The sequence below is a fragment of the Callorhinus ursinus genome, unplaced genomic scaffold (assembly GCF_003265705.2).
Source record: "Callorhinus ursinus isolate GAN/ISIS: 27379988/994484 unplaced genomic scaffold, GSC_fseal_2.0 scaffold17, whole genome shotgun sequence".
Taxonomy (NCBI): Eukaryota; Metazoa; Chordata; class Mammalia; order Carnivora; family Otariidae; genus Callorhinus; species Callorhinus ursinus.
The window spans coordinates 36,071,031-36,088,785 of record NW_027397079.1 but is presented as its reverse complement, the minus strand read 5'-3'; the positions used below and the strand labels follow the sequence as shown (position 1 = coordinate 36,088,785).

Sequence of the window (17,755 nt, the reverse complement as noted above, 5' to 3'; positions counted from 1 at the left end):
TTTCCACGTTACAGGAGTCCAACTGTTTTAACATTACAATCAGTAATTTTATACCATAAGACCATAACCATTCAATGTAATACATTTCCATCTAAGTATGCTTTTGCTCTAACTGTAAATTTTTATAAGTTGTATTTTTATTTTCATTTAGTTCAAAATATTTTTCAATTTCTCTTAAAAGGTATCCTTTAGCACATGTGTTATTTAAAAATGTTTGTTTAATCTCCAAGTATTTGGGGATTTTTCAGATAAGTCTAATGTAAAATACAGATGGGATGATAATGATGTGTCAATGTAGGTTCATCAGTTGTAACAAATGTCCCACTCTGGTGGGGGTTTGTTGATAATGGGAGAGACTACGCTTGTGTGGGAGCAAGGGAGTATATGGGAATTCTGTACCTTCCTCTCATTTTTGCTTTGAACCTAAAAAATAGTCATAAAAAAATAATTCAGTGTAGGGAAATGGGAGATACAAATAAAACAAGACCAACAAAAATATCATATCCATATAACCACTTTTTATTATAATATCCTGAAATCTAACAAAACTATCCCTAAGAGCACAGTAATCTTTCGATTTGTATTTGTTTTTGTTTCATATATCAAAAGTTTGTATTGAAAGAAAAACAGAAAGAAAATCAGTTCAATATAATCAAGACATATATTAAGTTTTAATCAAATTTGAGCAATTATCAGAGTCCCCTAATAAAGATAATAGGAATCTTTATTAAAATATGCCATACATATCCCAACTCCAATATTTACAGCAATATCAACTTTTCTAAGTTGCAGTTCTCTTACATGAGTACCATCATACTTTTTCTAAAGAATTTGAGATTTTTGAGGTTAAAATGAAATATTGTATGTGAAAATGATTTCCTTTTAAACTTATAGCACAGCACAACTCTCTTCAAAGAAATGGCCTCACAAACCCCTTTCAAATTCCAAACTAAACCTTTTAAACCTTTACTGTGTGTGTTGAGTTTTCTCATTAGTTCTTGGCCATGGTGGGTGTGTCTAACAACTCCTTTTCGAATGTAGTATTTATTGTCTGGTTGCCTCAGTTGAAACTGAAATGAAGAGTCCTGTTATATAAGGATGCTACTGACAAAAAAAAAATTGCCAAGAATGTTTCATCATACGTGATTTATAATATCATTAAAAACTACCTCGTAAAATGGGTTCTCTTGCTTATATCACTGAGGATTGTCCATGTTATAAAAAGAATTCTATTCTTACTAAATTATCAACTGAATATCAAATCATCTGTTGACTAGTTTCCATTTTTTAGTTGTTTTGGCTCCCTGGCCTAAATATATCTACTGAACTCCTTGGTATATACCTCCATTAAGGAGGCATTTATGACTCCAAGGCATGAAGAGAAGGTCAATATTAAGAAGACTACATACTGTGCTCATTCCGGCAGCACATATACTGACTATATACTGTACCTACAGTAAACTTCATTAAATTATAAAACAACCAGAAGTGGTTATTAACATATATAGTTCACATATTAATTTGTTCAAAATCATCTATTAAGTGGAAACATCAGAATAAAATGCATGCACATCTTACTCTTTAATGCCTACAGCATATACTATATTATGGTTCCTCATAAGCAAAGATCTGGTCAGGAATTAAATGACATTTTGAAGTAAATTTATTTCTTCTAGGTTTTCTCCAGATTTGGTTTAGCCTCAGAGATTATGAATTATAATAATCAATAATAATAGCCTATCTATATTTAGCTATCTTCATGTGCCAGGTATCATACTAAGCACTTTACAGTTATTTCATTTAATTTTTGCAATAACCCCATTGAGTAAATGCTATTATTATCCCCATTTTACATACAGTTGTAGTATCTCAGACTGGTTATGTAACTGCAAAATGTCAAAAAAAATTAGTTTTGATTCTAAGAAGCCTGATCTAAGTTGTGCTCTTATCTACTGGACTACAAAGAGACATATATTACTAAGCGGGATTTCTTCTTTCTTCTCTAAGGAGGAAAGTGAATTTCCATGCTATGGAGTACTTAATACATTACCAAGATCTCTCCCCTCCACACTCCAGCCCCAAAATACTTGGAATTTCCTTGGTCATAATACTGAAACTCTGAAGAAGATCAAACATTCCTATTGCCCTCAATATCTGGAGACAAAATGAAGCTTATTCATTTTCTTCTTATCTAAATATTTAAAGTTACATAGCACTAGAAATGAACTGAAATTTGATACTTAAATTAAAATATTAAGAAATGAATAAAACTAGATATAAAAAAACAGATTTTAAATCATTTACCCTCCCTATATCACAAGGAGAGCCACTTAAGACTACCATTGGATCTTCTTGTGATTGAGCCGATTTGTAGAATACAGATACACATAAATCATTTCGTACAAAAGCATAAATCACAGCACCATTTTCTCTGTAAAAAGGAATTCGAGTAGGATAAGTACAAACTAATCTTCCACATTGAAGATTCCTGCAAACATAATAAAATTATGATTATTACACATTAGGCATTTATTAGGAATACTTCAGATTTGCTTTTGCTTTGACCAAAAAAAAAAAAAAAAAAAAGAACGGTTCTTCATTTATGTCAAATGTTACTGGAGAAAATGTAATATTTTAACACTAACATTTAAAGTAAATGTTCTTGTAAGCTTATAAGCTTATCTTTCAATGGCTCTAGTGGTCTTTTATTTTCCCTGTGCAGATTTATATATTTATTTTCAAATAATCAATTCACTCAAGTATTTCATATCCCTCTGTAGAGGGATAGAAAGATAAGTTGTGACACCTACCCTCACGGACCTTACAGTTTAATACCAAATGTAATATAAATTCCATTAAAAGTGCTACAAATAAAATAATTCTTACAGAGATTTAAGATGAGGACACATTTTAACTTAACAATTAAGGGAAACTTCATGGAAAAGATGCCATCTGAGTCAAAGCTTACTAATTAGTAGAATTTCAATAGGCAGAGAGTAAGGTATTACCAAACAAAGTAACAGCATAACAAACCAAGGAAACAAAACTATGTGGCGTGTTCAAATTCCGTAAGTACAAAGGCCACGTATGCTTTGCTAACAAGTAGCTAGCCCAGTGTCCAGCACATAGTAGATTCTTAATAAATGTTTGTTAAAATAAATTCATGACCAAAATATCAAAGAGCTCGCTCTTCAGATGCAGGAGAAATTTCATTTCATTTTATAGACACTGGGCAGTCTTCAGCTTGGGCAAGCAATGAAGTGAATGGGGATAGTATTTTTATAAGGAAAAATGTGCAGGTTCAAATAGGAAAGGCATAATGGATATTATTACTTTCAATCTTGGATTGAATTTAGAAGCCTAATGATTACTCACATACAAATGTATAAAACTTAGACAGAAATTTAAGCCTGTAGCACAAAAAGATGTCAGGGCTACAGAATTTGATTTAAGATTCACTCCCATACACATGTGATACTTGAAACCACTGGAATGAATGACATATATAGAGAAAAACTAAAAATAGAATCTTATAGAACATAAGAAAAGTATCTTTAATATTTGCATAGCATACCTCCATAGACAGTATTGATAACTGCCTCTTTTATGACCACAGTTCCCAAACCTATCACCTTGAGAGTGTACTTCTTCATAGCAGGCAAATGGTGCATTTTTTGAACCTGCCAACATTAGAAATATATTTGGATTAAAACTCCCTTCCTTTTTCATCTTAGTCCATTCCCTCATATATTATATGTTTGCTTTGCCTTCCCTACTAGTATCTAATTCAGAAATTTTCCTAGTGAGATTTTAAGAAAAGAGAATTAAAGTGATAAACAGTGCTCATGGTTATAACTCTTTTTGTTTCATTTTTGGTCATTTCCATCACAAAAGATATCACAAGGGGTAAGGAGAGTTACAGAAGCATAAACCATGAGAGTGCTCTGTGAAACAAGGCAATAGAGAGAGAATCCAAGAAAACTATACTTGCTTTCCTAGATTACAAGTAGGAATTCATAAAAAAGCCAGGTCTATAACAAAATTTCATTGAAGAAACCTAACTATATCTTCAGGAAGTCTAAAATGAAGGGAGCAAAACTGTCAAACTATTAACTATTTTTTTCCTTCATTACTATATTTGGTTTTCATCACTGTGTAAAAAATTACCAAAATCTTGGGAACTTAAAACAACACCGATTTATAATATCACACAAGTGAGTTCTCTTTTTGCTCAAGAGTCTCCTAAGACCAAATAAAGTTATTGGCTGGGGCTGTACTCCCATCAGAGGCAAAAGTCCTCTTGTGAGCTCAGTGGTTGTTGGTAGAATTCAAGTTTTTTTATAGCCATACATTCCTTTTCTTATTATCTGCCAGGGGTCACTCTTGGTTCTAGGAATTCCCCTCACATCCTAGTCACATGGCCCTCTCACAACATGACAGTTTATTTCTTCCAAGCCAGCAAGAGAATCTCTCTGACATCTCCCATCTTTTAAAGGACTCACATGATTAGGTCAGGTGCACTCAAAATGATCTCCCTTTTGATTAACTCAAAGCTCACTAATTATGGACCTTAATTTCATCTTCAAAATTCCTTTATCTTTACTATATACTATAACCACAGGAATGATATTCCATCACATATTCACTGGTTCTGCTCCAACTCAAAGGGAGGGGATTATCCAAGGCCTGTACAGTAGGAGAATCCTGAATTTGCATGGAACCACAAAAGACCCCAAATAGCCAAAGCAATCTTGAAAAAGAAAAGCAAAGCTGAAGGCATCACAATTCTGGACTTCAAGTTATATTACAAAACTGTAGTGATCAAAACAGTATGCTAAAACTGGCACGAAAATAGATACATAGATCAATGGAACAGAATAGAAAACCCAGAAATGAACCCACAACTATATGGTCAATTAATTAATCTTTGACAAATCAGGAAAGAATACCTATAGGAAAAAGACATTCTCTTCAACAAATGGTGCTAGGAAAACTGGATAGCAACATGGAAAGAATGAAACTAGACCACTTTCTTACACCATACACAAAAATAAATTCAAAATGGTTGAAAGATCTAAAGGTGAGACGTGAATTCATGAAAATCCTAGGGAAGAATACAGTCAGTAATCTCTTTGACATCAGCTGTAGCAATTTCTTTCTAGATATGTCCCCTGAAGGAAGGGAAACAAAGGCAAAAATAAACTATTGGGGCTACATCAAAATAAAAAGCTTCTGCACAGTGAAGGAAACAATCAATAAAACTAAAAGGCAACCTATGGAATGGAAGAAAATATTTGCAAATGGCATATGTGATAAAGGGGTAGTATCCAAAATAGATAAAGAACTTGTCACACTCAACACCCAAAATAATCCAATTAAAATGGGCAGAAGACATGAACAGACATTTTTCCAAAAAAGACATAGAGATGGCCAACAGACACAGGAAAATATGCTCAACATCATTCATCATCAGCGGAATACAAATCAAAACTAAAATGGGATATCACCTCTCACCTGTCAGAATGGCTACAATTAATAACAGGAAATAACAAATGTTGGCAAGGATGTGTAGAAAGGGGAACACTCTTGCACTGTTGGTGGGAATACAAACTGGTGCAGCCATTCTGGAAAACAATATGGAGGTTCCTAAAAAAGTTAAAAATAGAACAATACTAAGATCCAGCAATTACACTACTAGGTATTTACCCAAAAGCTACAAAAATACCGATTCAAAGGGATACATGCACCCTGATGTTTATAGCAGCATTATCTATAACAGCCAAATTATGGAAAGAGCCCAAATGTCCACTGACTGATGAAAGGATAAAGATGTGGTATACATATACAATGGAATATTACTCAGCCATAAAAAAGAATGAGATCTTGGGGCACCTGGGTGGTTCAGTCTTTAAGCGTTTGCCTTCAGCTCAGGGCATGACCCAGGGTCCTGTGATCGAGCCCCGCATCAGGCTCCTTGCTTCTCCCTCTCCCTCTCCCTCTGCCCCTCCCCCTGCTTGTGTGCTCGCTCTCAAAAATAAATAAATAAATAAATAAATAAATAAATAAATAAATAGGAATGAGATCTTGTCATCTGCAATGACATGGATGGAGCTAGAGAATATTATGCTAAGCAAAATCAGAGAAAGACTAATACCATGTGATTTCACTCATATGTGGAATTTAAGAAACAAAATAAATGAGCAAAGGGGGAAAGAGAGACAAATCAAGAAATGGATCCTTAACGATAGAGAACAAACCGACGGTTACCAGAAGGGAGGTGAGTGGAAGCATGAGTTAAATAGGTGATGGGGATTAAGGAGTGCACTTGTGATGAGCATTGTGTGTTGTATGGAAGTGTTGAATCACTATATTGTACACCTGAAGCTAATATTACACTGTATGTTAACTAAATGTAATTTAAACAAACACTTAAAGAAAAAAAGAATTCTGCCTAGTACAGTTACCTTCTTTAAAATGGAACTTCCTAAATACAGCTGCCTCAACTATAAAAGAAACAATATCTACCTCAGTGGATTGTTAGGAGAATTAAGATGATGTTTATTTAGCCACTGTGAATTCCCATCTAATCCTTCCCCATTTTCTTTTATGATCAAGGGAGTTTTTCTTGTCTACCTGCTCCTTTCATTAATTACATTTCCTCCCACATTCTTTTTCTTCCTTTACCATTTCCTAATTCTCTTTTCACCATTTTTAAACACTGGTCCATGAAAGGTGACTGTACAGATACCATTAGGAAAGGTGATGTTATTTCTAAGTATTCACAATGTTTAATCAGTTCACTTGTAAATCTGAGATACCAGGTTAGGAATGTCAATTCAGGGCTTGTTAAACACCAAGATATTATTCAAGAAAAATCAGAAATTGGATAATTCAGTCCCGTTTAGAGATAATATAAAAATTGTATCTAGTCACAGAGTAACTTAAAATGGTTCAACTTAACAATTTTTCAAATTTATGATGGCGTAAAAGCAATATACACTCAGTAGAAACTGTACCTCGGAATTTGAATTCTAATCTTTTCCTGGGCTAAGTGGTAGGATAGTCACTTGTGATGCTGGGCAGCAGCAGTAAGCCACAGTTCCCAGTCACCCATACGATCTGAAGTGTAAACAACCAATACACTTACAACCATTCTGTAGCCATATAACAATTCTATTTTTATAGTGTTCAAAAAATTACATGAGATATTCAACACTTTATTGCAAAATAGGCTTTGTGTTAGGTGATTTTTGCCCTATTATAGGCTAATTAAGTGTTCTTTCTGAGCATCTCTAAGGGAGGGTAGTCTAAGTTATGATATTCAGTAGGGTAAATGTATTAAATGCATGGTTTATCAAGATATAACACCATCATAAGTTGAGAAATATCTGTAGTCAGGTGAATTCTGTTGAAAGTGATGTTCTTCATCTAGCCTATTTTTTTATTAGTCCATCTATTGCATCTAAAGTTACCAATGAACTTTATTATTAATCTCTCTCTTGAATACCCTCTTTCATTAGTGATCTTTCTCTCAGATCAGTGTGGGTTTTCCAGGGTGAGATGGAAACGCTAAAAGGGCAACACTTTGCAAATGTGAAGTCACATGTCAAAATGTTCCCTTGCATCCAGTATACTGACCAAATCTACTAAGAGAATCTGTCCTTCCATAGTCCAAATAGTGTACTTAGGTTCCCTGTATCCTATTATCAAATGCCATGAGGTACAATTAAATAGTGAATGCACTGGCATAGATACTGGTGCGTGGCTGGTACTAGGGCAGTAAATGTGAATGTTGGAAAATTATTGTAAATAATTTAGGCAATCCTCATAAATAGCATTGAGCATTAGGAAGTTTGAGGCTATACTCTTTGACAACTATTAGAGACTACTGGCTTGTTTCCATTTGGATGGCCACCCATCTCAACTAGAATAAACAGAGCCACTGAAATGTTAGCTAAAATTTTAGCTTTCATAACCTGATATCTGACTCAACTTCATCTTGTGACTAACAGGCATTTACAGTTTAACATACCCTAAAACCAAATTCTGATTTACCCCTAGACTTCCTTATTTCGGTTTTTAGGACCATTAGTCAACCAGACGTTCAGGCCAAAGCAGAAATCATCCTTGATTTCTTTATTCTCCTCACTACCTGCCTCTACCACCTAATCCAAGTCTTACTAACACTATTTCCTAAATACAGCCAGAGTATGATCACTTCTTACCTTCTCAATGGCTACAAGTCTAGGCTGAGCTTTCATCAATTTATCTTCTAATATTCTATCAAAACTTTCTAATTGACTCCCTACTTCCATTCCCTACTCCCTATAGTACATTCTGCATACCATAAACCAGAGAGATTTTTTCAAATATAAAAATCATGTATCAGTCTCTGACTTAAATATCTTGAATGGCTTCCTATTTACACCAAGGATAAAATCTAACTTTCTTACCATGATCTTTACTCAGCTTGGTTCATCACAATTCAGCAACACTGTCCTTCTTTTTATGTTTACTACCTAAACCCTTCACTGGACTATAACCTCCATAACAACAGAAATCTTTTTTTTGTCCTGTACATCACTGAGTTTCCAGTGCTAGAAGAGTAGTGTCATGCCCAATTAAGGTGTTAGATAAATATTTATTGAGTGAATGAAAAAATCAACACCTTGAGTAACTATATCCCATAATCTTTCTTCCTTATGGAGTTTGACATCCAAAACCAAGGCCTCCAACATGAACTATACCTATTCTATTTGGGGCAATAGAGATTTTTAAAGATTAATATTTGAAACAAACTTCTTAGTGATATCTTCTAAATTATGTTCCCAAGGTCAACTCACTAATTTCATTATATTTTCTGTTTTGTGGCCCCATAAATATTTTTATTGAAAGAGGGAATATAAATCCTACATTTTTCAAAGAATTTTTAGATCGAACCAATTTAAATTTTCCACAAATGAATGATGAGAGGAGAAAGTAGAAATCTTTTCCTCATGGCTTCTAAAACAGTCTTAAAGAGGCATTGAAGATAAGCATAAACTTACTAAATCTGAAGCCCCTCGACCTGTAATTCTTTCCCACCTCCAATAAACTATAGATTACTACTGTACACCAGCTGAAATGATGGAGAAATATCATTCCTAATAAGTCCAGAAAATTTATAAAGAATTATGAGACTAAGAACAGACAGACTAATGAAACATAATTTATTACACTGGTATTGAAGGAAGAAATACAGGTAGTTTATCTTTCTTTCTCTTGTTTTCATTTATGTAGACACTCCAGCTTCATTTTTCTATTCCATTAGGCCAACCTTCCTTCACATGGTCAAAAGCATAGCTCCTAAAAACTCTAGGGCTTTACATATGATAGTTTTGAGTCCTTAGAGGGAAATTTCTCTTGGTTCAATGGTCTAGAAATTACAGAAAAGAGATTCAGAATTTCCCCAACTCCGTTAACATGAGTCAGATGCTCACTTAACATGGACCAACTATATCAAGATTGGAGAGTACTGCAATTGGACCAGGCCTGGTTAGGTACCCACTACACTACAATCAAATATGAATAAAGGTATTATAAGACCATACTGTACTAATAGGATATTTCCCACAGTAACCACGTGGATACTGGACAGTTCCTGGAAAGTGATACTACGAAAATCCTGAGATCTCTACAGAAAAAGATGAATCTAGAAGTTTACCGTGAAATCTTGCTTATCATCAATAAAAAAGTTCATGACACTTTGATCCATACTGATCTCTGCCTTCTCTATATAAACTTTGGCACTCCAGACAAACATGACTAGTAGGAAGAGTATCCTGCTACCATAACCTCTAATGACTAATGCTGAGCTGAAGAGAGAGGAAAGATAACACAGAAACTGGCAATTGTACCCCATATTCATTCCTTTTTTTTTTCCATTTAGTAATAGAAGTTTCTTATTATTAGCAGGGCAACAAACACCAAGCTAAAAAAAAAAAAAAAAAAAAATTTCTCAGACTCTCTTACAACCAGATGTGGTTATGTGACTAGGTTCTGGCCATTGGAAAATCAGCAGACATTATATATCCAAAACATCAAGTTAATAGCAATAAATAAAAGGTAGTTACAGTTTCATTTCCTCTTTCCTCGATTCCATAGGCTGGTATAAAGATTTTGTGCTGGGAAACTATCTTCTTTTTTTTTATTTTTTATTGTTATGTTAATCACCATACATTACATCATTAGTTTTTGATGTAGTGATCCATGATTCATTGTTTGTGCATAACACCCAGTGCTCCATGCAGAACGTGCCCTCTTTAATACCCATCACCAGGCTAACCCATCCCTCCACCACCCTCCCCTCTAGAACCCTCAGTTTGTTTCTCAGAGTCCATCGTCTCTCATGGTTCATCTCTCCCTCCGATTCCCCCCCCTTCATTTTTCCCTTCCTTCTCCTAATGTCCTCCATGCTGTTCTTTATGTTCCACAAATAAGTGAAACCATGTGATAATTGACTTTCTCTGCTTGACTTCTTTCACTTAGCATCATCTCCTCCAGTCCCATCCATGTTGATGTAAAAGTTGGGTATTCATCCTTTCTGATGGCTGAGTCATATTCCATCATATATAGGGACCACATCTTCTTTATCCATTCATCTGTTGAAGGGCATCTCGGCTCTTCCACAGTTTGGCTATTGCAGACACTGCTGCTATGAACATTGGTGTGCATATGGCCCTTCTTTTTACTACATCTGTGTCTTTGGGGTAAATACCCAGGAGTGCAATTGCTGGGTCATAGGGTAGCTCTATTTTTAAATTTTTGAGGAACCTCCACAATGTTTTCCAAAGTGGCTGTACCAACTTGCATTCCCACGAACAGTGTAAAAGGGTTCCCCTTTCTCCACAACCTCTCCAACATTTGTTGTTTCTTTCCCTGTCCATTTTTGCCATTCTAACTGGTGTCAGGTGGTATCTCAATGTGGTTTTGATTTGAAGTTCCCTGATGGCTAGTGATGATAAACATTTTTCTTTGTCTGTTAGCCATTTTTATGTCTTCTTCAGAGAAGTGTCTTTTCATATCTTCTGCCCATTTTTTGACTTGATTATTTGTTTTTTGGGTGTTGAGTTTGAGAAGTTCTTTATAGATCTTGGATACCAGTCTTTTATCTGTAGTGTCATTTGCAAATATCTTCTCCCATTCTGTGGGTTGCCTCTTTGTTTTGTGGAGTGTTTCCTTTGCTGTGCAGAAGCTTATTATCTTGATGAAGTCCCAAAAGTTCATTTTTGCTTTTGTTTCACTAGCTTTTGGAGATGTATCTTGAAAGAAGTTGCTGTGGCTGATGTCAAAGAGGTTACTGCCTATGTTCTCCTCTAGGATTTTGATGGATTCCTATCTCACATTGAGGTCTTTCATCCACTTTGAGTTTATCTTGGTGTATGGTGTAGAGAATGGTCGAGTTTCATTCTTCTGCATGTGGCTGTCCAATTTTCCTAGCACCATTTATTGAAGAGACTGGCTTTTTTCCATTGCATGTTTTTTCCTGCTTTGTCAAAGATTATTTGACCATAGAGTTGAGGGTCCATATCTGGGCTCTCCATTCTGTTCCATTGGTCTATATGTCTGTTTTTGTGCCAGTACCATGCTATCTTAGTGATCACAGCTTTGTAATATAGCTTGAAACCGGGCAATGTAATGCCCCCAGCTTTGTTTTTCTTTTTCAACATTTCCTTGGCAATTCGGTCTTCTCTGATTCCATACAAATTTTAGGATTGTTTGTTCCAGCACTTTGAAAAATGTCATTGGAATTTTGATCAGGATAGCCCTGAAGGTATAGATTGCTCTGTCTATGCTACAGACATAGACATTTTAACAATGTTTATTCTTCCAATCCATGAGCATGGAATATTTTTCCATCTTTTTGTGTCTTCTTCAATTCTTTCATGAGTGTTCTGTAGTTCCTAGAGTATAGATCCTTTACCTCTTTGGTTAGGTTTATTCTGAGGTATCTTATGGTTTTTGATGCTATTGTAAATGGAATCGTTTCTTTAATTTCTCTTTCTACAGTTGCATTGTTAATGTATAAGAAACAACTGATTTCTATGCATTGATTTTGTATCCTGCCACGTTACTGAATTGCTGTATGAGTTCTAGTAATTTGGGGGTGGAGTCTTTTGGGTTTTCCACATAAAGTATCATGTCATCTGCGAAAAGAGAGAGTTTGACTTCTTCTTTGCCAATTTGAATACCTTTTATTTCTTTTTGGTGTCTGATTGCTGTTGCTAGGACTTCTAGTACTATGTTGAACAATAGTGGCAAGAGTGGGCATCCTTGATGTGTTCCTGATCTTAAGGGAAAGGCTCTCAACTTTTCCCCATTGAGGATGATATTTGCTGTGGGTTTTTCATAGATGGATTTTATGAACTTGAGGAATGTTCCCTCTATCCCTATACTGTGAAGAGTTTTAATCGGGAAAGGATGTTGTATTTTGTCAAATGTTTATTTTGCATCAACTGAGAGGACCTATGGTTCTTCTCCCTCCTCTTATTAATGTGACCTATCATGCCAATTTGCGAATGTTGAACCACCCTTGCATCCCAGGGATAAATCCCACTTGGTCGTGGTGGATGATCCTTTTAATGTATTGTTGGATCCTATTAGCTAGTATTTTGTTGAGGATTTTGGAATATATATTCATCAGGGATATCGGTCTGAAATTTGATGGGGTCTTTGCCTGGTTTGGGGATTAATGTAATGCTGGCCTCATGGAATGAGTTTGGAAGTTTTCCTTCTGTTTCTATTTTTTGAAACAGCTTCAGTAGAATAGGTATTATTTCTTCTTTGAATGTTTGGTAGAATGCCTCAGGGAATCCATCAGGGCCTGGACTCTGGTTTTTTGGGAGGTTTTTGATCACTGCTTCAATCTCGTTACTGGTTATTGGCCTATTCAGGTTGTCAATTTCTTCCTGTTTCAGGCTTGGCAGCTTATAGGTTTCCAGGTAGGCATCCATTTCATCCAGATTGCTCAGTTTATTGTCATATAGTTGTTGATAATAATTTCTAATAATTGTTTTTATTTCCTTGGTGTTAGTCGTGATCTCTTCCCTTTCATTCATAATTTTATTAACTTGGGTCCTTTCTCTTTTATTTTGGATAAGTCTGGCCAGTGGTTTATCGATGTTATTAATTCTTTCAAATAACCAACTTCTAGTTTCATTGATCTGATCTACTGTGTTTCTGGTTTCTAATTCATTGATCTCTGCTCTAATCTTAATTATTTTTCTTCTAATGCGTGGCTTAGGCATCGTTTGTTGTTTTCTCTAGTTCTTTAAGGTGTAGAGTTAGTTGGTGAATTCGGGATTTTTTTTTTTTTTTTTGAGTGAGGCTTGGATGGCTATGTATTTCCCCTTTAGGACCGCCTTTGCAGTATCCCATAGGTTTTGGACCAATGTGTTTTCGTTTCCATTGGTTTCCATGAATTGTTTAAGTTCTTCTTTGATTTCCTGGTTGACCCAAACATTCTTGAGCAGAGTGGTCTTTAGCTTCCACGTATTTGAATTTCTGCCAAGTTTTTTCTTGTGATTGAGTTCCAATTTTAAAGCATTGTGGTCTGAGAATATGCAGGGAATAATCTCAATCTTTTGGTATCAGTTGAGACCTGATTTGTGACCCAGTATGTGGTCTATTCTGAAGAAAGTTCCATGTGCACACAAGAAGAATGAGTATTCTGTTGTTTTAGAGTGGAATGTTCTGTATATACCTACGAGGTCCATCTGGTCCAGTGTGTCATTCAAAGCTCTCGTTTCTTTGTTGATTTTCTGTTTAGATGATCTGTCCATTGCTGAGAGTGAAGTATTGAGGTCTCCTAAAATTAACATATTTTTATCAATATGACTATTTTGGTGAACAGTTGGCTTATGTAGATGGCTGCTCCCATGTTGGGGGCATAAATACTTACACCTGTTAGATCTTCTTGTTGGATGGACCATTTAAGAATGATATAGTGTCCTTCTGTGCCTCTAACTACAGACTTTAGTTTAAAATCTAATTTGTCTGATATAAGAATTGCTACCCCAGCTTTCTTTTGAGGTCCGCTGGCATGGAAGATGGATCTCCAACCCTTCACTTTCAGTCTGGATGTATCTTTAGGTTCAAAATGAGTCTCTTATAGACAGCATATGGATGGGTCCTATCTTTTTATCCAATCTGCAACCCTGTGCCATTTTATGGGAACATTTAGGCCATTCACGTTAAGAGTGATTATTGAAAGATATGAATTAATTGTCATGTTGCCTGTGAAGACGTTGTTTTTATAGATTGTCCCTGTAAATTTCTATTCTATATCACTCTTGGGGTCTTTCACCTTTTATAGAAGCACCCTTAATATTTCTTGCAGGGCCGGCTTAGTGGTCACATATTATTTCGGTTTCTGCCGGTCTTGGAAGTTCTGCATCTCTCCATCCATTCTAAATGAAAGCCTTGCCAGTAAAGTATTCTTGGCTGCATGTTCTTCTCATTTAGTACCCTAAATATGTCTTGCCAGGCCTTTCTGGTTTGCCAGGTCTCTGTGGATAGGTCTGACATTCTGATGTTACTCCCTCTGTATGTAAGGAATCTCTTCCCTCTAACTGCCCTTAAGATGGTTTCCTTGGTTCTAAGATTTGCGAGTTTTACTATTACATGCCAGGGTGTTGGCCTGTTTTCCTTGATCTTGGGAGGGGTCCTCTCTGCCTCTAGGTACACGAATGTTTGTTTCATTCCCCAGATTAGGGAAGTTCTCAGCTACAATTTGCTCAAATATATCTTCTAGTCCTCTCTCTCTCCCTCCACTCCCTCAGGGATTCCAATAATTCTGACATTGGGACACTTCACCGCGTCACTTATTTCCCTGATTCTATTTTCGTGGATTCTGAGTTGTTTTTCCCTGGCCTCCTCTTTTCTGTTTTGGCTATTAAATTGTCTTCCAGTTCACTTATTCGTTCTTCTGCCTCACTTGCCCTTATCTAGATTAGATTGGATCTCATTGATAGCATTTTTAAGTTCTGCCAATTCAGCTTTTATTTCTGCCCTTAGAGACTCGATGTTGCCATTAATTGATTTCTCCATTCTAGCTATTGTCTTCACAATTGCTAGCCTGAATTCCATCTCCAACATCTTGGTTATATCTACATCCATTTGTAAGTCTGCTGCATAAGTCATAATCTCTGAGTCTTTTCTATTTTGGGCGTTCCTCCTCCTAGTCATTCTGTTGATGGGTGGTTGAGGGAATGTATAGAGTCCAAATTACTGGCCAGAACCCAAGCAAGATGCACCTGTAGGGACCTTAGGATTGCTGGCCTCTTGTTTTCCTTGCCTGTCTTCTGGGGGAGGGGCTTGCCGCACTGTTACTCAGGCAACCCTGTTTGGGCAGAGTTGCCCTGCCCCCCTGTGGTGGGGGATGGCCTCAGTGGGAACCAGTTTTTTGTGGCTTTTGTTCTCTGGTGGCTTTCCCTGGAGGCTTTCTGCATCTCTTCCAAGAGTCAGAGCAGAAGAGACCGTTTCCAACCCTCCACCTCAGAGCAGAGAGATGGCAGTCTGTTCTTCAGTGAACTCTCCAGGCCACACTATCTCTGTTTCTGTCTGTGCTGCTGTAAACTGCAGCGTTCTGGGTTGTGCGCCCCTCTGCAGCACTCCCAGTTCTGCCTCCAGGTCGGGGCACATCTCTGCCCTTTGTGCTTCTAAAACCACCAGCTGCTCCCAGTTCACATGCACAATCCCACCGCTCCGGGTTTCCATCCCACGGGCTGCCCTGACGTCCTTTCCCTGCCGCTAGCAGTCTGCAAGTCTGCGCCCCATTCCCAGCATGCAAGGCTGTTGCTCACCAGCGGTGTAGGATCCCCACAGCCAGGCTCCCTCCCGCTGCTGTTTATCCTCTGATATCTGCCCATGGAATCACGCCTCCCTGCTTCGTACCTCGAAACCAACCACCCACGACAATCTGTTTGTAGATATCCAGATCTATCTTCTTACATCTCAGGTTGATTTTGTGGGTGCTCAGGGTGGTCTGGTAGATATCCAGCTCAATTCTAGGGAAAAGTTGGAATAGGGTCCCCTACTCGTCCACCATCTTTTCTCTCTCACCCATTGTTTCTTTAAATAAACTTTCTATCCCCTTCTCCTCTTTTCCTTATAGCACTTGTTTCTTTTGTTGGTATCCCATCAATCACATAGGTTTTCTTTGTTCTTTTTCATTTTTTTCTTTGTTTTTCTCTGATTGGATAATTTCAGATTATCCAGTTATTCTACTCACAGATTATTTTTCTTCTGTTTGATCCATTCTGCTGTTGATGCTCTCCATTGCATTTCCCATTTCATTCACTATATTCTTCAGCTCTGGAATTTTGTTTGATTCCCTTCAATGATTTCTGTTAAAATTCTCATTTTGAGGGTGCCTGGGTTGCTCAGTTGTTGAGCAACTGACTCTTGATCTTGGCTTGGGTCATGATCTCAGGGTCATGGGGTTGAGCCCCAAATCAAGTTCTGTGTTCAGTGGGCAGTCTGCTTGAGATTCCCTCTCTCCAGTTCCCTCTGCCCCTCCCTCTGCTCAAACTCTCTCTCTCTAAAATAAATAAAATCTTTAAAAAATTTCTTTTTGTTCATGTATTTTTTTCATTTGTCTTTCTGTGCTTTCTTGTAGCTCATTGAACTTCCTTAAAACAGCTATTTTGAATTAAGTTCAATGAGCAAGGTAAACTGTTTTCATGAAAGAAATACCTTCCATCAGCTCTCCTGGGATTCTGAGACTTTTTCAGAAATTCCCTGGCTAGATCTGCTCCATCTTCTTTCTCCCTTTTGGGGAAGAATTATTAAGTATACAGAACTTCTCTCAATCCTGTAACACACCAGGCTCAGTGCTAACAGACTGCCTTTGTTTTCCTGTGTGTGGCACTAAAGCTCTCCAAATTCATCCAAACTTTTTTTTTTTTTGCTCCAAATATTTTCTGGAACTTCTCTTCTGGAAAACTGGACTTCCACAAAGGCTCTCTCATCAGTGGGTGATTGTCTAAGATAGTATTTTCCAAACACCACTAGACTATGGCCCTGAGGGGTTAAACCAGTTCACAAGCCACTGCAGGGTCCACAGCAGGGTCCACAGCTGGTCCCTGCATGCCTATTATCCAATGCACAGGTGGGTGAGACTCCTTCCAAGTCTCTTGGCATATGGTGCTGGGTCACATAGCTTCCACAAAGGCTCTCCCACAAAGGTCCATGGATGAATGCCAAATTGTTGTTGTTGAGGGGGGAATCAGTGAGGAACATTTTATCAAATACTTAATGAAAAAATAATATTCTCAGAAAATAGAAGGGAGTGGGCGGCTGGGTGGCTCAGTTGGTTAAGTGTCCAACTGTTCATTTCAGCTCAGGTCATGATCTCAGGGTCCTGCGATGGAGCCCTGCATTGGCTCCATGCTCAGCACAGAGTCTGCTTGTCCCTCTCCCTCCCCCTTTGCAACTCCCCACCGCTCGCACCTCTCTCTTTCTCTCAAATAAATAAAATCTTTAAAAGTAACAAAGGAAAATAGAAGGGAACATTTTAATAACATAATTCTCACACTGAAATCTGACAAAAACATCTACAAAAATGTAATATACCTCATCAACACAGACAAAAATCCTTAGCAAAATATTAATAAATCTAATCCAAGAATATAAAAAACAATAATACATAATAAATAATAGGTTTTATTCTAGAAATGTAGGGTTTTATTTGCCCCCCGTAATATCATAGAATATA

General features: G+C 36.9%; 1 protein-coding gene across 21 annotated transcripts in view; it reads right to left on the bottom strand.

Moving 5' to 3' along the window:
* Positions 1-17,755, bottom strand: part of LOC112834663 (disintegrin and metalloproteinase domain-containing protein 32-like) — a 194,361-nt gene that overhangs the window by 42,241 nt on the left and 134,365 nt on the right. For 15 of the 21 annotated variants that reach the window (XR_012381174.1, XR_012381175.1, XR_012381173.1 and 12 more), the window contains 3 exons: positions 6,465-6,503; positions 3,575-3,680; positions 2,305-2,488 (listed from right to left, as the gene is read on the bottom strand). Coding sequence is in view for 16 of the 21 variants with exons in the window: in XM_073902495.1 (XP_073758596.1) it covers positions 2,305-2,488; positions 3,575-3,680; positions 6,465-6,503 (329 nt within the window). In the remaining 5 variants the exon portion in view is untranslated. The remainder of the gene's footprint in view (positions 1-2,304; positions 2,489-3,574; positions 3,681-6,464; positions 6,504-17,755) is intronic. The other 6 variants (XR_012381176.1, XM_073902497.1, XM_073902511.1 and 3 more) reach the window with 3 other exon arrangements.